Source organism: Ixodes scapularis, unplaced genomic scaffold, assembly GCF_016920785.2.
Source record: "Ixodes scapularis isolate PalLabHiFi unplaced genomic scaffold, ASM1692078v2 PGA_scaffold1__304_contigs__length_218370807, whole genome shotgun sequence".
Lineage (NCBI taxonomy): Eukaryota > Metazoa > Arthropoda > Arachnida > Ixodida > Ixodidae > Ixodes > Ixodes scapularis.
Genome location: NW_024609846.1, coordinates 95,672,725 through 95,696,613, shown reverse-complemented (window position 1 = coordinate 95,696,613; position 23,889 = coordinate 95,672,725). Strand labels below are relative to the sequence as shown.

General features: G+C 43.0%; 2 protein-coding genes across 2 annotated transcripts; one reads left to right on the top strand and one right to left on the bottom strand.

The window, feature by feature from the left end:
• Positions 1–1,289: 1,289 nt before the first annotated feature.
• On the bottom strand, positions 1,290–2,335 carry LOC8037404 (prefoldin subunit 6). The gene is made up of 4 exons (XM_002404865.4): positions 2,251–2,335; positions 1,729–1,799; positions 1,539–1,663; positions 1,290–1,468 (listed from the first exon to the last, which is right to left on the bottom strand). The coding sequence occupies exons 1-4, from the start codon at positions 2,309–2,311 to the stop codon at positions 1,354–1,356; spliced, it is 372 nt and encodes a 123-aa protein (XP_002404909.2). The 5' UTR covers positions 2,312–2,335; the 3' UTR covers positions 1,290–1,353.
• A 260-nt stretch (positions 2,336–2,595) lies between these two features.
• LOC8037403 (N(G),N(G)-dimethylarginine dimethylaminohydrolase 1) lies at positions 2,596–22,688 on the top strand. The gene is made up of 5 exons (XM_029991199.4): positions 2,596–2,890; positions 7,601–7,703; positions 9,392–9,585; positions 14,963–15,085; positions 17,431–22,688. The coding sequence occupies exons 1-5, from the start codon at positions 2,618–2,620 to the stop codon at positions 17,545–17,547; spliced, it is 810 nt and encodes a 269-aa protein (XP_029847059.2). The 5' UTR covers positions 2,596–2,617; the 3' UTR covers positions 17,548–22,688.
• Positions 22,689–23,889: the final 1,201 nt, after the last annotated feature.

The following is a 23,889-nucleotide window of genomic DNA, read 5'->3' as shown; positions in this document are numbered from 1 at the left end:
GGCAAGGACATGAGCACAAAGGCGGGACTGGCTTCGTGTCCAATTCTGGTTAACCGACTAGCCCAACTTAATTTAGTGAGAAATGCACATGGAAATGTCACTTCCTTTCATTTACTTTCCTTCTTTTGTGCCTGAAGGATAAGATGGAGTTATCCAGATATGGTGTTTTCTTGGCCTTTAGTTGCCAAAGGGTCATAAAAAGTTGTACTTATCTTAGGTAATACCATAGCCTTCTCTACACTGACAAAGCCTGGCAGATCGTCACGTGACAAGGCCGCCAAAAGCGAAAAAGGTAGAGCGGCAGACAGGAGTCATGTAATAGGCGCCCTGCTGCGGCGAGACACCGAAACACACTTAACCCAAGCGATGGAATATCCGCTCGTGCTTCTCGTGTTCCTCGGGCTATCGCTTCGTTTCTCGTCTGGTTCGAAAACCATGTTTCGGGTCCTCGCCGCTGCAAAAGCTGTGCGCTGAATACCAGACTCCCCGAGAAATGCTCTGTGCTACCAGATCCTCACGCTCCAAATCTGCGACCGGGCTCTATGGCTCCGTCATCGAACTGCCAGGCTTTGCGAGTATAGAGGAGGCTATGGTAATACCCCACATATATAAGAATTAGTCTAAACTACTGATCAATGACCTATCTACTTGAATGGGGAAAGGGAAGCCAATGCTAATAGAAGACATTTTACTCTTAAATATTGTTGGCTTTATAAATGCAAACGTAGAGCACGATTTCACTAGTGCAAAACTAATAGTTACTTTGCTGCATGCAACATGTACATACACTAAACAAGATTCACCTCAGACGGGGCAATTTTTCCTCCAACTTGGGGTTACTGACAAACTGTTCCAGAGGTCCCCGAACTGCAGCACGAATTGCAGAGATTAGGTCTGGATCAAAACGGGCAAACAAATTGGACAACTCGGAGACATCTGAAGCGGCAGCAGCCAATCGGGGCACAATATCTTCACATGACCCCCACCCCCCATACTGGCGACGATAACTGAAAATAGGGATTGACTTCCTTCAGGTTTGGTATGAACTGTTTCAAGGCTAAAAGCTTACGAAAGCTGAAGTTTGTTTTTAAAATAGACAAAGAAAATTTTAATGATGATGACGACAAAACAATGAATTGAGTGGCTGTTTGCGAATACAGGAGGCCCATGTTGCAGGTGTTTCAACAGGGACAGGCAAAGTAGCTCCATCTGTGCCAGCCTAAGCAAAACTTGTTAGTGAGTTGGCAAAGTTTTTAGGGCACAAAAAAAAAAAAAAATGTTGAACCATGTTTCGCAAAAATGTTTTTAATTTAATTGACAATAGAAAAAAACACCGTGTAAAGCTACCAACATTCACTTCATGCCAGGCCTGGCTTGCGACTGTATCTGCTGCTCGAGCTTGTGAATGGCTTCGCGCTGTGCTTCCTGCTTTTTTTCGAGGTCCTGCATCAGCGTATCGTGCCTCTTCCTGTAAAGTTGAGTTGAAGCAAAAATGCACACTGTTACACCGCACTCGACGAGGACAAAAAGAAACTTACAACTCGTTGGCAATGTACTCAATACGTTTGTTGACATTCTGTTTCGCTTCTTCGAGACCCTGCTTCACAAGCACTGGACCGATTAGTTTGTAGACTCCAGCGTCCGCCTCCAAAAGATCCAGCTCCTTCAAAGCAAAGGAAGTGGTCAGTCAGTGCCGCTCTTTTGTGAACGTGGTCGTAGCACTACTACCTCTTTGACGACGTTGTTCTCGTTTAGCTGGGAGTCCAACTTCTGCCTCAGGTTATACGTTTTCTGGAAGTCTGAAATCGAGCGATTCAACACCGTCAGTTCGCTTTCGTAAGGCTAGGCACGAATTCCACGCCAACGCCTCCTCTAACTTTTTAGAGGAGGCGGGCGTTGCCCATGCATAACCACATAAGGCGCACGTGCAAGCCGGGTGGGTATACGCTTCTTTTCAGTAACCTGAGTGTCGCCGCAGGTTATCACTTAGTTCCGTACTGGCTATTTAAGGTTCACAATGATTATCCTCGGTATCAAAAGGACGCGTTCACCATCTATTAAAACATTTAATCGTGGAAAAAACGTGCGAATAGTAACAGAAATAGTGACCTGTCAGAGAGACGCGAATCTAAAAGGGCATGTTCGTTGCCCGCTAGAGAGAAAGACGATGCAAAATAAGCGCAATTCCGGTTCCCCATGCGTACTAAGTTTAAAATTAAATAGACGTATTGTTCAGAAATGGTGCCTTACCTTTCTGAAAAGCCCTGTATTTCTCGACCTCTTGTACTAATTCCTTATGAATAGCCTCCATTTTGAACGCACCGAAGAAGTGGTCGGTTGCACTGATCTAGATCAGTGGTCGGTTGCCAAAAGAAAAATGGCCGGAAAGAAAAAGCCCCAGATTTAGCGGCAACGCGGAATAAACCAGATATGTCTTGCAAAATACTTTGATACGTTCCTCTTTTCTAGGTTAAGGCAGTAAAACCTTCAAACTACTCATCATATGTTTTATCAAATAATTTATATAGTCTGAGACACGTGAAATCTGCGCTTTCCACCGACTGAGTTTTGTAGTTTTGTTTTCCAGCAAGTTTCGGCCGATCTTAGCCGTTTCAAAATGGCGTTTGGGCGGTATACGCACGCGATCGTGTGTCGCGTTCCCAATAGCATCAAACAGTGTTCCTCTGGCGTCATAGGCGACATAAACGTCCAGCTGGCAAGAAAAGAGCACGAGGAATTCTGCAAGGCCCTACGCAGCCTCGATCTCGACGTGATCGAACTCCCTGCGGACGAATCGACGCCCGACTGCGCGTTCGTCGACGACACCGCGATCATTTGCAACGGCGCAGCGCTCATCTGTAGACCGGCGAACGGTCAACGTCAGAAAGAGGTAGGTTCAATCGAGACCCAATCCAATCGAGAAGTGCAGAGCAAAGCTCGCGCGCGGCATCCGAGGTAATCGTGCGTACTGCGCATCTGTTGAATCCTAGCTCGCGCGCGTTCCTATGCGTAAGACGACACACCCATTCATCAAATCTGCTAGAGCAGAGGCGTGGGTGGGGCAAGGCACGTTTTGCACGCTCTCCTTATTTTCGCCTATGTAGATGCGCGCGACATCGTGCCGTAGGTGCGCTATTCCAGACCGATCCGTACACGCGCATCCAACGTTCGCGTCAGCTTCCCCGGTGCTCAGAAGCCGTTCAGCTTTATCGCTCGAGTGGAAACGTTATCTCGCTGGAGAAGGTAACGTAAACATTCCTCGAATATCGCAACGTTCCTAGCCCCCCGCAAACGCGTCGAACGAACAATGTGGAATATAACAAGTAGAATAAATACAGGGGCGGGGGCGCAACCGATTGACCGCGCAGGGGAAAGGGATCCAAAGAAGACGCCGACCGCAAATTAATCTCTATTTACGAGGGAGGGGGGAATGACTAAAGTGATGCCTCAGAGCAGTCATTTCACGACGCACATATCGGTGAAGCGGAGCGGCTGGCGGCCGATACGGCGGGGCCACTTGAGGGCCGCCAATTGAATGTGTAACACGAATGGGAGCAGCTGTGACAGCCCCACTTCACTTGTATTCACGGGCCACTTGGCCTGGAGAACGGCGTGCTGGGAGACATTTCTTTTTTCATTTTGATTCTTGACTCCAGAAAGTTCTACATCACTGAGTTGCGCTGCTGCTCTTTTGTTGCGATTTTGTGTGTGACACACTTCACAGTCTTGCATATTTTATATATTGCTACATATCGATATTGGGCCTGTATAAACCTAATCCGGATTTCACTAGTCCCAGCCAAGACAAGTGTTTGTCAGCATCATATAAGTCATACCCATGTAAATTGTTAATCTAAAAAAAAAAAAGTTTTCTTTACAAGACAATTTGCAACTTTCACGGCCTATAGACCCTTTCTTCAAGGGCGCCGCCATCTTGAATAGACCGATCTCCAACCAGTTTGACTACGTCGCCACTGCCGCAATGCATCAAGAAAGCTTTAGTCTTTCTGCACGTGCTACAGCCTCGCTGGAGCTCTGCGCGTGTGGAGCTTGAGGCAGCACGGGCCGTCTTGTGCACTGCTGCCTGCCTCCTGCGAACTAAAGTTATGGCGGCGTCACGCATGCGCCGAACGCTTGGTGAGATCGGTCTATTGTCGTCACTTCCAGTATGGGCGAAAACATTCTTTTGCTGTCACCACGTCAATAGAATGCATTTAGGAGAAAAGCGTAACCGTCACCCCTTCTCGTTTTCTCTCCCCTCTATTTTTTTTAGTACTTGCAAGTTGAAACGTTTTAATATTTTTTCGTCGCCCATACCGGATATGCCTACTTGGCGGTCGGGGGCGAGAGTAAGCGGAAAAGGTCTATAGGGGGCGCACTGCTACCTATCAAAATGGCTGTCATCTGGATGATTGTCTTAGAACAGCAGTACGAGGCTGGGTGTGCGACACATGAGTAATTCTAGCTTTGCAATATAGGAGCAGTATTAGAGCCTTGGTTTATTTAGGAGCTGGCAAGCACCTTTATTGTAAAGTCGATCATCCAGGAGCTAGGGAGCGCGATTCTTACACTGCGGTACCACCATTGCTGAAAGTTACAAATGTTCCGCTTTTTCGTTTTTTGTTTTTGTTTTGTTTTGTTTTTTCGAAATTTGGCATACTTTTTCTGTGTTTATTTTAAAATTCTTTTTTTTTTGTGTATATTTATTCCCAAAAAAGTTCACCGTTTTTTTTTTTTTTTTTGGTGAATATGAAAGAAACACTATCGGTCACCGGATCAGATGATCCTTGTAGCTGTGATATTTGTGATCACTCTAAGAATAACGACACATACACATACGTGGTCTTCGCTACAACTTCCGTCAGGACACACCTCAAAATCGCGGAATTCGCGGGCATTATCTTCAGCACGCTTTTTTTTCCTTCTCATTTTGACGACGTGACCGTCTGAGGTGATGACCATACAAAACCATGCAAAAAGGAAAAAAAAAAAACCATTCATTGTATTTGTTTTTAACCACAGAGAAGTTTGGGAGGGGGTGTTAAGAAAGGTATTGACGGCTTGTCTCGAGCTCCTCTGAAGTGCATGAAGCGAAAAACCTTATTAGCCCCGAGAGCGAACACAAGCGTCGCTGCGGTCGCCGCGCCCTGATTGGGTGAGGTGTACCGTGACGTCAGGGCGAGTACCCCGCTCCGCGATCTCGCATCGGGTCGCTTCCCAGCGCCGGTTTCCTGGTTTGGCGTTGTGTGCCGCAAGCTCTTCGAGGAGCCGGACTTCGTTTACCCGGTGTACAAGACGTTGAGTTAGGCCGATATTAACGTGCTTCCGTACATCTTATAAGCCTGCTTGTCCCTTTTACCTTTAAAATTGGGTTACAAATCCCGAAAACTATCGGCGGAGGCAATTACGCCGATGAACCTCCCCGTCCGTCCACACGACGCAAGGCAATCTTGAGAGGGGTCGGTGAAGCGGTGACGCAAGTGTTTCAGACGCTGGAATTCTGTTTCTTGCATGTTCATGATTTAGGACGATATTACATCCCGCTTTCAAGGCATCTGAAGCGGCCTTTATATCATGAGCCTTTCGGTGGTCGGCAAATTAGCTCGCGACCCCGACTCTGCGCTTCCACTCTGCATGCGCTGGTTTGCAGATGTTTTAAAGGCCCTGCGTCTGATGATCTTTGAAGTGCTCATGAAACAGGGTTGTTTTACATAAATGTAGCTTCTTCCTGAATTAATTATATAGTTTATACGCTTATGCAGGCATATTTCTTAGAGGATTCACAATTACTGGAAATTAGTTTGTATGGTAGCAGCAAAAACGGCCGAATTTCCCCCAGTTGGCTCTATGATATGCAGTAAACTGCCCAAAATATGCACAGCAATAGTGCCGTAATTTGGGATGTTTATACTTTTTCCTGACATTCTTTATTCCAGCCTTTGGTATTCGGAAAATGCACCGTTTAGTCTGAATTGTCATTTCCATTTAAGAGTCACTGCCGCAGGTCCCCAAAAGCTTCCTCAGCCTCCAAACTCCCTGCAACTGGACTCTCTGACAACAGAGGAAAACAGGAGTAAAAGCAAGCATTCGAACGTCTGTCCAGTGGTAGATGCAGCACTAGTAGCAGAAAATGTGGAACCTGTGAAGGGCGACAGTCTGCGTGAGAAAAGCTTCTGGTACTTTAGCTTCAGGACAATTGGATTTAAGTAAAATCTAAATTTTAGGGCTTAATGGACTAATAACGAGCTAGACACCCTAACTTATGTTTGTTATATATTACTTGAAAATTGATATAAACAAGTCCACAGATACCATCCGTGTAGTTCATTGAAATACTATCCGAATCCAGCAAAGGTCAAGTGCGAGCAATGTATATAATAAATGTTCCTTGTGTGTTTTTTTACTTTGCCCCTGCACTTGGGCTGTCTTACTTGTGATTCTCTCCCCATGGCCGAGACTGTATTTAGCACGTTGCTCGATCAGCATGCAGCTTTTCTGCTTCGGCGATCTTGTTTAAAGACAGAGATACAAAAAAAAAAAATAGTATACATAACCTGCCAATTCATTCGGACCATCAGCAGCGTTTATTGTGCGAGATGTAAATCTGTAGTGATGCCCCTGCAATTGTGGCCATATTTCTTTATTTTCACATACCAGCTGTGGTTCATGCGTTGCCTGGCCTGTCAGCCATGCTTAAAATGCTCGTTGAAGTTTCGCCTGTAGCTACAGGCAATACCTCAATAAAGGCGTATATAAAAATTTACACTTCCTACGAAAAGCACGCCAAAAAAAAAATTAAATAGAAACGACCGCGCCGACAGCTAGCGTCGTCACAGCGTCCACAGGGCGAGCGGGACGAGTCGGGGAAAAATTCTCTCCTCGCCGTGACGTCACCGCGGTTCGCCGTAAGGGGGCGCCAGGCGAACTTCTCGGGGCACCCACATCCAAACTTTTTTTGGGGGACCGGGAACTTGACACACTGAGCCCGATCACAGAAAGGACACAGATGTCCCGCGAAGGCCAATCCAAAACCTCTTTTGTTGCATGTTGAACCTTGGAAGAGGGCAATCATGAAGACGTCACACGATGTCGAACCTTGCAAAGCCCTCTCTCTCTCTCTCTCTCCCCCCCCCCCCCCCTCTCCCCCACCCACCTCGACGCGGCCTTAAAAGACTGACCTTTTTCGGTTAAATCCGAATTTTTAGAAATGGACTAGACATACTTTTATCAGTTTTTATCGGTTTAAACAGAAAATGCCAAACCTACAAACTGACCTTTTTCAATTAAAACCGAATTTCCGAAAATGGATTTGGCATACTTTTATCGGTTTAAACCGAAAACTCTGAACCCTAGTTATAATCCACAAAAAAAACATGCACTTTTCACAATTTCATATTAAAAATAAATTAAACTATACCTTGTCTCATTTGTTAAGGTGTGCATGGTTTTGTTTTTCGGTCCAATGATACAAACCATTTCAAAATTCACTTATGTGTCGACGCAAATGAAAGGCAAGGCAGACTGTTACTTGGTCGCAGAGTTGATAATAAGGGATATTCAAGACTGACAGTGGCTCTTGTTCATTACGTGCGAATTCCAGGTGGACACCATTCGGGCGACCATCAAGAAGGAACTGGAAATCCGTGTGATCGACATCCGAGACCCAAAGGGCATCATCGAAGGAGGCAATGTTCTCTTCACAGGTGCGTAATCATCCACATTGTTCATTGGGGAACATAAACGAGTACACATATGGCCTGTCTGGGACTGCAGTATGCAGAAGTCTAAGTCTATGAAATGATGCCTAAAAAAAAAGGAACAAAATATTTTTTTTTTTTTTTTATTGTATTGGCACATTAGTCTCAAATAAAAATAGGTATCCTGCATATCCGCAGATATCCACAGTCCATGGCGGATGCAGGTAAAAATGAACCAGATTTGGCTGATTGCGGATCGGATGCAGATGCCAAGGGCTGCGGATGCGGATAGGATGCGCATGCAAGGCGTGATTTATAAGATTCCTTGTGCAGAGTTCCTAGCCACATACATAGGCAAGATGAAGAATTTCAATGAGAGAATCCGCCAGCGCAAAGACGGTGTGGGCTAGTTTGACCCGGTCGCCGAGCACTGTGACGTTAGAGAGCGCCGGACTGCTTTCGACAACATCACCATAATCGACGAAGAGACTAACCTTCGGCATAGGCTTTTCATTGAATCCTGGCACATTCGAACGATGCCAGGAAACATAAATGGGCGCCTTGGACCTTCGCCAACCCTATGTCAAGGGGCTTTACCATACCACTTAAAGAAGATAGAAAAATACTGCTCCTCAACGGCCATTGCCATAGTCGCCCCTGAAGAAGAGCCGAGCAGGCCTAGAAAGGTAGGGTCCCTGTTTTAAGGATTTGGTTGGCTGTCATCTTTTATTTATTGTTTTCCCAACCAGAGAGATTTGCCTCAAATGTTTACTTTCACATGCGTATCAGTACTTCGCTGTGGTGAGTGACCGCCTTTCCTCCCCCACTTTTTTATTGTGTGACCTAAATAAAATTACACAAGGTTATTAGTCTGTCCTTTATTAATTTTCATGGCTTAAGATAAATGTTAAAGCAAAAAAAAGGTCCCTCTCTTTTGAGCTCATCTTCTGGGCACAGTGTCGCAGACTCGCAGGATGATCTCATAACTGTCATCATCATTCCAGCGATGTGAAGTGTCTCCTAGAACGATGATCTCTTGTAATATAAATACAATAAAACAGAATACAATAGAACTCCTTTACCGTGTTCTGGCTCAAAGAATTCTTTGTACAACGATAAGCAAACTGCTTATATGGTACCATCCAGATGCATTTTCTTTTTTTATTCATGCTTGACTGCATTATGTAACATGGATGCGCGAATTGCGGGTCAGATGCAGTTCTGAATTTAGCGAATGCGGTTTGGATACAGATACAAAGTCTCAAACTCTGCGGATGCAGATCAGATGCAGATAATTATACTGTTATCTGTGCAGGGCTCTAAAGATACATGTACCATAAAGGCAACTGGTTTTCGACCTGAATTTTTAGCAACTACTTTTTTTGTTGAGAACAGGTAAATATGCAACAGTTTTAGCCTTTAGATCTTTCTTTTACCATACTTCAATACATGAAACCGAGAATGTAGGTGATATACCAGAGCAAGCACAATGCAGTCCTGCTATGCATGCACACTTGTGTAACTAGAGCATCAGTCAAGAAGGCAACATGTTTGTGCTTGTTGCATCAGCTACACTTACTGTTATAGTGAAACAGTATAAGAAAACAATAACATTTGAAGTCAATCGAAGCAACATTAAACAAGGTGCCAAGGATGAATGAAAGCAATGTTCCTCTTGTGCATTACTGTTGCAGGCCGGGAGTTTTTTGTGGGGATCTCTGCAAGGACCAACGAGGCAGGGGCTCGTGCTTTGGCAGCCGCGTTCCCAGAGTTCCCCGTGACCCCCATCAAGCTGCCCAAGCGGAGCCACCTCAAGAGCCTCCTGTCGATGGCAGGCCCAGACATCATCTGCCTCTCTGAGAGTTTGGAGGCACTGGCTGTGAAGAAGGTGAGGTTAGCAGTGTGCAGTAAACTTCGAAGGATGTATAGAGGCACAAGAAATGGGCAAGGAACAGAGCCTGACACAACCTATGGATTTAGCTAAAATGATAAGTGAAAAGTTGGGTGGCATGGAACTCGTAACAATGCTCGAAACAGCATCTGTCGCCGTTCCCTAAAACGAGTCCGAGCCATCCTTTGTTAACACAGAATGCCCGTCATGGCGCAAAAGGTGCACCAAGTTCATCTGTGAAATATATTAACCTTAAAGCAGCATGCAATGAATTCTGCGTTACAATTGTCTTTACTGTTATAATCCTTGAATGGCACAGTTTTTTTTTTTTTTTATGTCCTAGAATGGTGCAGTTTTTTGTTTTCTTTTATGTTCTGTATTTACGTGGTTTAATTGCAGATTGTGTATTCACAGAGTGGGTCCCTACAGATTACTGGCTTCCTTTTATTTATTCTGCAGAAACAAATCGCTACATAAAGTGCACCCTTCAAATATGAGTTGCATACCATATTAATTTACAATTAATTTTTTTTTCTACCGCTACCGGTCACTAGGAGGTTGGCACATACTACGTCACCCTTCTCGACAGACTCCCCCAGGGAACCGAATTCCCTTACACCACCTGTGTGGCAGCGTAGCAGGCTCTCCAGCCCTGCTGGAACCACTTTTTGGCAGTGCCTCACACCCATGCCTGGACAGCTGCTTCCATTTTATCAAGCACTGAAATTGGCTTCCTTGCAGGGTTTCTTTTATCGTGCCCCCCAACAGATGATATTACCATTTGGGGACCGGTCAGGCCAAACCCATGCACGACTAAACATCTAACTGACCCTATGGCGTGTCAGAAAGACAGCCGAAGCCCATTAGGCGCCTCTCAGTCACTGCGTCATGTGAATTCAGATGAGGCCATGGTAACCGGTACCTGATCGAATTCAGCCATCTTTTTGGCACGCATCGTGCAACCAGTGGGACGTTTGGCCGCCCATGGGTATGGCCTGGCCATAGTGGTGCGAAACTATGGATAGCACTATCGATACTATTAATAGTGGAAGCCAAGTCCGACTATCAATAGTACTATCGATAGTCGACTATCATAAAACTGTCAATAGTATACTATCAAAAGCATACTTTCGATTGTTAACTCGTGGAACGATCAATAGTATGTACTATCGATAGTCGACTATTGTGACGCTATCGATAGCCGACTATAGTCAAGCTATCAATCGTATTTTATTAGGTGACGAAGAACCTCAGAAAATGTGAAGCTCAGTGAAAAACGCAAGTGCAATTAGGAACTTCTGGATAATTATTGAGGAGCAATCTAAAACCTATTGAAAAACTATCAGAAAATGGTAGAAATTATTTCTAGAAATTATTGACAATCAACAATTGAGAGGATATCAATTTTATACTATCGAAAAACTGAATAAGAGATGTCAATAGTGAAATATTGATATTTTTTCTATAGGTTGTTATAGTTTTTCTGTTGATTTTAGATTGCTTTTTGGGAGTTTCCACTTTTTTTTATATAGATTGATTGAAAGCATTCAATCAGAAAAAGGAAAATACCTTTGCCTTTCATGACAAGTAAATGCATTGCATCATATGAGGTCATGAGTAATGATTTATCCGGATGAAAAGATAATTGTGGTGAGTTTTTTCGACCAAGCAGGTTGCAAGCAAGAAAGAAAACATATTGCTTTCCAAATTCTCTTTTTTTATTTTTTTTACTGAAATTACGTTTATTGCTAACAATATCGTCACTTGGATCACGGCAAGCTTTTAATTTCATCTTTTATTTTTGATTCAGTTAATGTTTGTTTCCAAATCTACTAATTTAATTGAATAATGAAAAGACAAAAAAGCATCTGTAATTAACCATGTTGACTTGGTATAAGCTTATAATCTGGTAATGCTCATTTTAAAGTATCCAGAACCAATCCTTTTTTTTGCATTTATTGACTAAAAATTATTTCTTTATTCATTACATGACAAGTCCTATATTTTGAAGTTGTATTTTATACGAAACGGCGAATCATTTACCAGCCACCGCTATAAAAATCTGCCAAAAGAGAACAAAACAAAAAGTGACAACATATCAGGGAGAGCAAGCTTAACCGTTTTTTGTCTAAAAGCTATACGTTCCGCGCAGGAACTATAGGGGGTGCTTTGAAAAACGCGCGTAGTGCCACTGACGGAGGAGCTGGCATTCGACGGTGAGACGCGTTCATCTGCCAGCGGCGCCTTTTCGCGTGCGAAGCTGTGGCGGCGGAAGTCCTGGGCCAGTACGACCGTTTTTCTAGTGTAACTAACATGAAACAATCACTAGGATGGGCGTCATTAAATCTTCGGCGAAAAAATTTACAGTTGAAATTTTTATACAACATTTATCATGAAGCTACTGGTATTAATAGCTCATCATACCTCTTAAAACCAAATTATTTTTCCAAACGTAATGATCATGTGCACAAGATACGCGAATACTGTACTAGGACAGAGCTCTGCAAATGCTGATATGTTCTTTTCGTTATTATTCACCCCCTGCAATAATGCCTTCTAGGCAATGCAGGAGTTCTATGAATGAAGAATAAAGAGGGAACTTTTGTTTTTTGAGCTGACTCATTGAGTGTGACGTTGCATGAGGGCTGGGGAAGACCTATAAAAGGTAATCTAGCTGTTCTCCGCTTTTCATATATCCCAGGAAATAAATTTAACACTATCAATCACACTGCATGCTGTCTTCCGACAAGAACCATTGCTGGCTTCTACAAAGTGCAACCACTGCACTTTTTCACAAAATCTACGAGGTATTGATATTGTGAATTTAATCTACCACGAAGCCATTGAGCTCAGGGTGGAGAAAAGAGTCAAGATGATTTATATGGGGATCTAAGCCTCACCAATCTCACTATGATTATTTCCCGCAAGAATGCTTTTCTCACAAGAATCGTTTCCCGCAAAACTTATACTTGAAATAGGTTTTTATTATTGTTTGTCTGTAATTTGATGATGTACATGTAAATTTATTTTGCTTTTAATAAAATAAAAACATCAAGCAAAGAAAGAATGTATAACAGACTCAACACGAGCAAAATGTGGTGCTTTCCTACGCTAATCGGGGAGGTGAGCTGTTTCTATCTTTCACTTCTTTCGTCAGTTATGTGGCATCTATATGCAAGCATATAAGAATGCGAAGGGAACAAACAAACAACTTGTATGCATGCGGGCACACACAAGCAAACCGACAAAGAGAGTGGCTGTGTAAGACAGGCACATACATATCTAATTGTACATGTAAGGTTGATCTTACATTGGTTCGAATATATAGGTTTTGTCTTACACGGGCTTGCTGCTTCTTTATGAGATTATGCCCCCGCCTTGCGCACTTCAATACCAAAAGCAAAAGTTACTGTCATAAACAACTCGCGAACTGTGCTCGAGCTCAAAAACTATAATTTTGTGTCGTTAATTTTTTTTTTTTTTTTTTTGTGTGTTTTTGGTTGTTTTTTTTTTTAGTATTTTGTTTGGAACGGGTCTCAGAAAAAATGGCAACAGCAAAACAATCTGCACAAAACTAAAAAAAAAAAGAATAGAAAAAAAAAAAAGATTGGCAGGAAGGAGGGAGTTGTTTTTTCTGGGTTTTCATGGAGGTCTTACGTATTACAGCAAATAAAATAAAAAATAAACAAACAAATCAAGTTTATTTTGTTTTAGTATGATTTGGTCTATATCAAGAAAACAGTTTTGAAGTAAACTGCAATTTACAATGTAAATAACTTTACAGTGAATTTTTCTTTTCCGCTGTTTTTAGTGATTGTGCAAATGAAAAACTTAATTTCACGTGTTTAAAAAAACTAATAAAAAACGAATGACTTTCTTTTTTTTTTTTAGGTAAGCCGACTCGATTCAGTGGCAGATATGATCGGGAGACCAAATTTCTTACGTCGTACTGCACAGGTCCATCTTTGTCGCTGCCCCACAAAACAATGAGTTGAAAAACTATGATACTTTGTCCCCACAAGACACAACGCATAACTATTAGAGCGCTTAACGAGGCAGCTGTTCATACTGTCAACCCAGCGCAATTGCACTGCTCCGACTTCAATTCGTACCAATGTGTGGGGCGTGGTTTCGTTTCACTGGTGTTCTCACAGCCTACCTTCGATAACAGCTGCGTGGCGGTGCACCGGTCGCGTCGCACGGAGTGTATACTCCAAGCCTCTAGTTGTGTGCAGTGCAGGCAAGGGCAACGCCAGACAAAGAGAGAAAGGGCTAGCACTAGGAAAGTGGGACGGGTAGGAAGGACAATGGGAGGGCGAGGGGAGAAAGGGAGAGCACTAAAATGTTAGAGGGGAGAGGAGGTTACTCTTCTCCCCAGCCTTTCTAGTACTTGCCCTTTCTTCCCTTGCCTGGCGTTGCCTTCGCCTGTAAATAAAATAATCCTCAGCAGAGTGCTCATTTTCACCTCTCAGTGTTGAAGACTAAAGGAAGTAATATGGGAAATTTAAATAATAAAAGAAACAAAAGAATGAAACAAACTAGGCAAAAACCCTGATGCTAAATATCTTCAACAAGTGTTTTCCCTAGCCCCAAGACAAAACAAAACAAAAAAAGTATGGAATATAGTATTTATTTTTAGAAATGAATGTCTACCAATGTGCGAAGCCTGATATTTGGACTCGGAAGAATATACAAAATATGTGCACAGTAAAAGTAGCAAATTGCCATTTCTGTATTGTCTCTAAATTTAAATGAGGTTACAACTTTATGTTTAGTTTCCTTTCTATTTCATGTCTTGGCCTTGTCTGCCCGCACATATCCATCGTCATCTCCTTTCTGGAATTCGCTTTAACTTTCATAACACTCAATAGTTTTCTGAGAGTTGACTTTCAATAGTTGTTTATTGATATTACATAGATAGTCAACTATTGATAGTCCACTATTGACTATCGACACTATAGTGATTCAAGGCTATTAAAAAATTGACATTGACTGAATCAATAGTTTTTCCAAAACTATCGATACTAAGATAGTCAAATTTTTATTTGGCTGGGCCCCCAGTGGTTATTAGACGATGGATGGCATGGAAAAACCCCCCTAAGGACGCCTTTTTACGGCCGTTAATACGCTGGAAGCGGCTGTCCAGGCGTGGTTGTGAGGCACTCCTAAAAAGTGGTTTTAGCAAGGTATGAAGAGGCTGCCCCACAGGCATACAAGGGCATTTGGCTCCAGGGGGAGTCTGTCGAGAAGGTGGACATAAGCGCTCACCTCTAAATGACCATTATCTGCAGCAAAAAGTAAATAAACAAAATAAAAACCTTTCATACTGATCACTGTTCTCTTGCCGTGTAAGACACTGCATATCACTTTGCAGCAAATTGAGCGGGAGGCGACGTTCCAGTACCAGACGGTGACCGTTCCAGATGAGAATGCCACTGGCTGCCTCTACATCAATGGCCGTCTGCTGCACCGGCAGGAGTTCCCTGAGAGTAACCAGGCAAGGAGCAGCTTTGACTACTGTTTTCATTCGCTTACTCAGTGTTACGACAGAACAAGTGAAATCCCTCAAGAAACCGAGTGCAGATGCAGTGGGAGCTATTTGCTCCAAATCATACTGTGATAGCTTTCAACAAGCTCTTGTTAGAACTTCAAAACCATACATTTGGCTAAGAGGCATAACTTTTGTGGGACTTTTCGGTATCAGCAAATCTTTGGGATGAGTACTAAGGAAACTTGGAGGAATGCAGGGGAGATAGAAGAGATTGAGCCTGGGCACGAGCTAAAGGTGTCCATGTTTCACAGTTCCAACTAAACTGTCAACTGTTGTGAGGTATTGTTAAGGGTTTCTTTCTGGGCACTTCTTTCCACCTTCTGCCAAGCTTTCTTAATTTATTTATTTAGAGATACCGTTCACCTATATGATATATGGAGAGTAAAATCATACAAAACTATAAAAGGGATTAGACCAAACGTCCACACATAAATCATATAGAAATGAAAAGTTGTCATCTTGTTGGCAAAGTCAAACAAGAAGCCATAAAGCACTCATGAGGCCTCTTGTCTGTTCTTGCTTTAAAGTTTTGAGGCAACCCTATTTGTAATAGGCAATTATTATGGTAAATACCATAGGGAAATATATTTAAGGGGGACACCCCCTGGGAGGGTCAACTTTTGAACCTTTGGCTTAAAATTAAAGAAATTTACAGGGTAGGCTGGTGGTCATGCTAGAGGGTGCATAACAAAATTTTAGGTCTGTCGGTTAAGTGGAAAGGAAATTAGGGCAGGTTCTATCAGCAACGCCCCTACACTGTTTAGTTAATCTATCGTCAGAAAACTATCACAATATTAAAGGTTTTTATTCGCTAGATATGTAGCAGAATGCCTAGGAGGTGCGCCTATGAAAAGGTTTTTGTAAAAAGTAATTAATTTCTATCAAATTTCTCTTCTGCGAAATTGGTCAACTTTTTGGTCTTCTGTGTCTCCGACAAAATGTCAACATTTTTTATAAAAGACATCCGTAAAGTGACAAACAAACTCCATAGGCGCATTCCTTATTAAATTTCAGTCAGGAAAAGTGAAGAACGAGCCTTGCCTGTATTTCCATTCTCAAACGATAGATTGACTAAAATGGAATTTATACAAAAAAAGTGGAACGGAGAAAAATGTGTTCATAGTGCTCCAAACCCTACCTTTCCTTTAGCTTTGGTGGACAGAAAATAATTTATAAAAAATTAACTATGCAGTGTAAGCTAGTGAAAAATTCTGGGAATAGTCTCTGGATGTAGATGGATGTAAATATGTAATTTTTCAAAATTAATGTTTTTTGAAGAATCTTTTTTTCTCCGGGTAGTGTCCCCCCTTAAATCTATTTTATACAAGACTCGCCATGCGTGATCATTGGGCCAAATTAGACTAGTCGTTTTGGAGTGCTGGCCTAGACCTCTAATGCAGAAGGCATTAAAGGTGGGCAGTTCTTTTTTCTGGAACACACCGAGCAAACCAGCTACCTGTGTGCAGTCACCAGACCTTGCAGGCTTTTTTATCCTGCCACTTCTGGCAGAAAGAACATGTGGGGGACCACAAGGAACAGACTTCTGGTATGCTTTGTTGATTTTGGGGGACTAGCTTATGCACTCTGTGGGTCGCCCCCCAATATTGGTCCGGCCCCCCAATCCAATCCCTTACTGCCCAAGGGAATGTGAAGTAATCTCACAGTGCGCTCCTAAACAACCCGTGGAATTGGCCACTAGTCGACTTGTATCAAACTGCAATGACCTGTCTTTAATTGGAGTGTCATCACCCAAAACATTATGTAATTAGGGTAATAATGCAGTTCAGTCGGTCGTATGGACATACCTACGTCCAGTGATTCACTTTTGTTGCACTAATTGAAACCCGAGTTAATAAAACTCTAGAAACTTCATAGCTCCATGAAGTAGATTGTGCAGACCGAGGCTATTAGGCACCCACACTGCAGTGTCATGTGGCACTAACATGCTGCACAAAAGAGTGAATACATCCCTTCAGTGCCTTCTGAGCAGATAAAATATAAAATGTAAAGTAATTTTGTGGTTTACATTTACTATTACCAGTGTTGTATGTTGACAACAAGGATAAAACTGTTGTTGTTTAGGCTGATAATATTTGAATTAGGCTTGCAAGTCCTGCAATTCAGGTTTTTGTATGTACCTTGACACAATTTGAACATCTCTGTCAGCCTTAGTACTAGTACACAAAAATTAAAAATGCATTTTGGGAAGCGGACAAGCGGATTCTTTTGCGACATACAGAAGTGACTTTCGAAGCATTCATGCCCAATATCTTATGTTGTTGATCTGACAGGAGTTTGCGGAGAAGATCGACTTTGACCGAATTTCTCTGACTGCCTCGGAACTGTGCAAAGCCAGCAACGGCCTTCCAAGCCTGGCGCTGCTGATTCGCAAGAGCCGGTATTTCTGAGCCCCCCCGCTGCTGTCTTGGGGGAAATGAAAGCAATGGCAGACTTTTTTAAAGATTTTTGTTTGATTATTATTTTATCACACTTGCCTCTGGAACAGGTCTAGGCTTTTGAAGAAGAGCTCTTTTCATGAGGAGCCATCCCCAAGCTTGTTTTGGAACCATGGGGTCTATGTCTGGAAATAACAAGATTATTCTAAGTATATGTATTTAACTCAGTGTTTATCCTTGAGCTGCTCAAGAAGAATTCTACAGGAATATGGCAGCTCAAAATGCACTTTCTCTGCCCCTTTCTTCAACATGATGAAATGAAACTCACCAATGGAGTTTGTTATCTTGGTGCAGCTTAAATTTGTTTTACAGTTCTGTATGGAACTTACTTGTTTGTATCTTCTGAGCATTTTACTGTCTGCTCAACTCCCTACTTTTGCAGCCTATGTTGACCTTGAGAGATATCAGGTTTTATACCGGAACCCGGTCCGGGTATTGATCCCAGGATCAGTATTCGGTCCCAGGTTCGATACTCTGGCATGCAGATTTTTTTCAGTGGCCACTGCTTGCCTAGAGGGTGCGAGTTGCACTTAGTTTCAGGTGGAAGTAAATTTATTCTTACCCTTCCAGAAAGTTTGGTATGAAAATCGGTAGAGCAACCTGAGATCTTCAGAATTTTGATATTTTGTAGCACCACTTTAGCTACCCCATGCAGGTGTTCAAATGGTGAATGGAAATTTATTGCTCCGACGAACTTGATGTTCCAATACATTTTGCAATAGTGTAATTATAAAAGAGGGCGAGCCATTTTAATCTACCATAGACCCACTGCTGCCAGTACCGTCCCTTCATTTTTTAAACATGAATATGACAGAAGACACTGCTCATCCCATATTATGTTGGGATCTTAGATCAACACTTGTTCAACATTTTTGAGTAGTAGTGTCATCTCAGTAAATGACACAAGTCAGTTTTTTTTTTTTTTATGTTGTAATGCTTCACAATGAATTAGGTAGGCTGTAAACATACGTTTTTGAATTTTCTAAATTTATGGCTGCCCAAGTCAGTGCCCAGCTACAGAAATTCCCATTCTCTTGGACCAAAAAGACAGCACTCTGGGTTGCCGAGGCTTTTTCTCTTTTGACAAAAACATAAAATTAAAAAAAAAGAAAAACTATTTATTCAACTTTTTTTTCTTGTTTTTTTAACATGAAACACTGCAGCAGTCTAGGGCACTTTTGCTATACTTCGGGTTTTAACCCAGGTGTAATTTCAGATGCCGAAATTTTAAAATCATGTCCCCTATCTATATTCATCTTAAAGAAAAAAATTGCAATGTAAGCTAAAATGGCTCACTCCTAGACTAAAATGGCTCACCCCTTTGAATAGGCCAGCTTTAAAGCCGAACCAGAAAGGGAACATTTTCGACATATTTATGAGCATTTCAGCGGACAGAACCTCGACATGTAGCGAGCGTCGGGACGAGCACTTCCTTTACGCCTCGAGGTAGCATTTTCAGCAATCCGACCGAGACCGACCTCGGTGCTTCGTTTTATTTCGGCGTAGCGTATCTGGAAGCTTACGGCGTGGTGCCAGCCAATCAGCTCACGAGTTGACTGCCGGAACTTGCCCGAGGATCGGTTTGCATAGCGTTTTGGCTGGCTGGCTGGCTGGCTTGACTCGGCCACCGAAGTGGCCACTCGCTTGTCGCATTTGGCGGTAAACTGCACAAAATCACTATATCTCTTTCGAACGAGCGACAAACGACCGAGACAGAAGAAACAACCATCTAGGCGGTGGGCTACGTAAAAAATTTTTTAAACGAAGGGTTTTGAGCAGAGATTGCGGCCATCCTCCTGCGGGGGTGTGTTCGCAACTTGACGATTGCAAGGTACATTCTTGAGACAAGCGCGTGCCAAATTTAAATTAACTGTCATCAAAGGTAGCCCTTGCTGCAAGCATGCCAGAACTGGCGGTGGAGAAAATTGGCTCCACTTTAATGAATTTACATCGTAAATACCTGGACGACTCACTGCGAGTTTCCGTCACTGAGGGTCACACCAACTGCAATGGTTCGAGACGTGAGCATGTAGATCTTGTAACCTTTGTTGGAGCCTAGACCTGTTCCCTGTCTTCCTATTTCATTGTTTTGTAGTGAGCTTTTAGTTTTTGCAGAGAATTTTATCTGTGCTTTAGAGGTTGTGACTAGGTTTGTGTTTTAATGCTTAAACTACTCTCTTCATTTTAAAGTTAGGATTGTATATGCCAGGCTTTCCTTGCAGTACACACACAATGCTTGGGGCCACTTCTGGCTTGTAAAGTTTCATCAAGTTTTTTTTTCTTTTCTTGTATTCATGTAGTCACTGAGGAGTGAAGGATTGAAGAACAGTGGTGGGGTTTTAAGTTATTTACGTTGAATAAAGAAAAGTGTATTCAGTGAGGTTATAGTAAGCTATGCCTTCTTGTGCTGCTACAAGCCTAATGTGCACAGTCTGCTTTCTTGGTTGAGGGATGCAGAGCAAGATGACTGCACACATCAGTGTAATAATAGCAGTTTTGTTTTGTTGAGTCAGCTGCCGGCTGGCTCCCTGCTTCAGGTTGTAAAGAGCATCTTATTTTTATTAGACCCGACTTTGCGTTTGGGTTACGCAAGTTTCGTCATTGCTGTTCTTGGCTTGACAAATTCTTTCAGCAAATGTATTGCTGCAATGAACCACATTCATTTTACAGTGCTTATGTCATAGTTGTGTCAAAATGTAGACGGGCTGCAACTGATGTAGCGACGTAACAAGAATGTTCTTTAGCATCTCGTGTGTCAATGGGGTTGTATTTTGCGTTGCCCTTTTCTGTTGTTTGGACCGTGTCCTTGCTGGCGTACCTGTTAACTGTTTACTTACCCCGCAGACATTCCAACGCGCTGGCCACTGTTCCAACCATTGTTTTTATTTGTTCCAGATTGTTTGCAAAAAGACTAATTTTTTTTCATGTTCTCCCGTGATCTTGACGTCAAACAGGCTATGTCTCGTTGTTTTTTTAGGCCTTTTAGCCCCAGCTAGTCAGAGAGGCTTTCTTGGTGCACTCGGCAGGAAGGGCAGTGCTCCCTACTAGAGAACATTGCTCTTGCTCCGTCTTTTTCTGATGCAGTGTCGCAACGGTTCATATGTAGCCAATAGCACATGCCTCTTTTTATCTTGGTTCATCTTGCACGGTTTGCCAAGCAGAGTAGTAGAGAAAGTGGCAGCCATTTTACACACATAGGTTGGGCAGCTCGTAATACTAGTGCCGGGCCTTTGCAGAACGATATGCTGCCGGAGAGGGTGGCATTTGGTCAAGTTGTTTAGGAATGGCCGACGACCAACACGTAGCAATTCGCATAATTCCGACATCTCAGCGCTTACGTCAGTTAATAGCGCTTGAACATATGTATATTGAAGTTCTTGCTCTCAGGATCCAGGGTTGGCAGACTTCCCGAGATGGTTACGCATCTAGATAACCAGTTGCCTTGGAGCAGTTTCACTGTCAGGAATATATAGCTTCCAGTGGTGTTCCTACAACATATTTTATTACGACAGTAGTGGACATGTTGCATCTCCCAAAGTGCCTGAGTGTTCGGAGCGCCAGTCAGGGGACATTTCTGAGGGTTACAGGCACCCCGATCGAAGTTGCCACCATACTATATTGGACGTCTCAGGCTGGCCTCCAAGTGCCTTGTGGCCGGGTCTGGCCCCACGGGAAACCGCAATGCTTGCACTGTTGACGCACTCTGTTCCCGTCTCGTAAGACGGGCGATTGGTTTTTGCTGAGCAACGATTGTCCATGTTGTTTGGGCCCCATTTCACTCTGGCGCAGCTCCGAGGAAAACATCTTGCCGGCACGTACGGTGGAGGGGAGACATGCGGTCGGCTGGCTGAACTAGCGACTGCTTTTTCCCGGGGAATGTCGTTCAGAGCGCTCGGTGATGTTTCAACATTGCTGGAAGTAACACAAAATGCCGGGTTTTCCACAGAATTGAGTGGAAGGGAAGCGTGCATTCTGCTCCAGTAAGTAGAACAGGTGGTGTGAACGAAAAAGACGGGTGTGCTCGTTGCTTGCTTTGGGGTAGTCCATTGAGTCACGATGTGCCCAAGTCTGGAGGCCCAAGAGTGGCAGCCGGCATTTCATGAAAGGGGGCTGCCACTTTGAGGCTTTGTGGAGGTTCCCCTTCAAAATGTCCCAGAAAGTGTTCTTGTTACCTGCAACATGCGACAGATTCCTGTCGGTGTACACACGGGTGAAGCGGAACTGTGCTGTAGTCCCGTGAAAACATTGGGGGGCAGTGCTGTTTGCATCGGCGTGCATTCATTCGATGATAGCTCTCCTCGTGATTGCAGCACTGTTGGGAATACAAAAAGTCCTAGGTAAATCCCGCGACGCGAGCATTTTCGTGTTCCCTTCATTGTGTGAAACTGTCGGCGTACATGTTGGGGGGCCTATAAAAGAAGTGGCACACAGCGTACAATGGGATCATTGATGATGCCCAGATGGCCGCATAAATCCTCGTGCGGCAACTTGTCTTGCCTCAGTGCACTGAAGAGAGTGATGATTCTTGCCCAATTTGGCACAGGGGCAATGCCATACCATGCACTGTCGTGAGCCAAGTATGGCTTCGAAGGAGAATGCTTCGTTTACATGTGGAGCAATTGCTCTTCTGAATGTTGTTTCTCAGAAATGCTAATGAATATGGTACCTGTGCTTTTTTGTGTCGCCAAGTGTACCTCGTGCGTGTGCCATGTCTTGCTTGAATTTGGTAGGGAGGCATTGACCTCCCATGTGTACATCATTCCGATTGCTTTTACAAACGGCGGGAAAGAGCTTCACTGCGTCCGCTTGACGGCGTTGTCGTAACACTACCCATACATCACGATGTCACTGCTTCCATTGCAGTCTCTGTGTGAACAAAAACTGTGGTGGAACAAGTCTCTTTTGTACGCTTCAGTAGAATATATATCTTTATTTTTTATGTCCCTGATTTGTGGTGTTGCTTAGTCTTCTTTCATAATAGATCACAACTCATCAGTTGTCGTCCATCACGACTAACTGCAGCAGAGAATAAAGTGATCCTAACCATAGTGGTGTAAGCCAATCACACTTTGAATAAAGTAACTCAAAGCATGGCAGGTGTGGTTGGCGTTATAGAGATTTTGCTAAATGATTGGGGCACCAAGGAGCATATGTGTCAGATGCTGGCATCTGCAGCAGCAATTCTTTAAAGTAAAAATTTAAGTCAAATGACACTCGACACTTGGCACGTGCAGTCGTCGCTGCTTTATGTACTTCTATATTTTTCTACAGCATGTACAGCATATGTTCCTATAAACCCAGCATGTTCCCCGGCATTTCTATTATTTATCAAGAGGTCTATTACTATGAGTCGCTGACAAAGTAACTATAGCAGTGGAGCCTCCATGCTTCCAGGCCTCTAGGGCATGTCAAAATTTCCGTCAAATCAACCAGCTATGGAAATTGTCCTCAGTTTTTTGGGAGTGCATCAATGCTTTGTTACTTCTAAATATGAATAGAGCCGATTCGACTTACTGTGAGCCTACACCTAAAATTCCTTTGCTTAGGTCCTGATGATAAAAACCCTCTTCCAGCTGACATTTAAAAATGTGATTGCGAATTTCGTTTTACAAATCTGAAACATCAGATTTGTAATCTCGCTTCCATCATCTACAAGCTCCACATAACCATCCAACTGGTACATAGGCACTTGTATACAGGTGGCAAGGTCTTCTATGTAGCCTGTAAAATATACCTTTATCTATCTAGGTATACAGTGAAACCCGTTTAGAACGAACCCCCGTACAGCGAATTATTGTCGATATCAAACTCACAAAAAATTGAAATTAAAATGCATGTAGAGTGTGTTTTATAACAAACAACATATTGGCTATATCAAACTTTTTCCCCCGGGAAGGCTTCCAAAAACGTGCAAGCAATCGTCTTCTAGCCTGTCCCTTCCCCCCAAAAAAGTAGTAGGAATGAAAGAAAATTGCAAAAGCTCAAGTTGTGAAGAAAATTGAGCGAAAAGCAGCGATTCAGAAGGGGAGAAAGCTAAAAATTAAACTCTGTACTCTGCACGCATGCACAGAAAAAAAATCTTTTCATCCCAAAGCATTTGCCCACGAAGAGAACCAATTCAGAAGGGGAGATAAGCTAAAAAAAATCTGCATGCATGCAAAAAAAACAATGAAAAAAACTTTCCAGCGCTTTGTTACAAGGCGGAAGTGAAGAGATGAGAAAGAAAGAAGCTCTCGCCTTCGTTGTAAATGTTTTTTGCTATACCGAACTACTCGCTATATCGAACTGATTGTA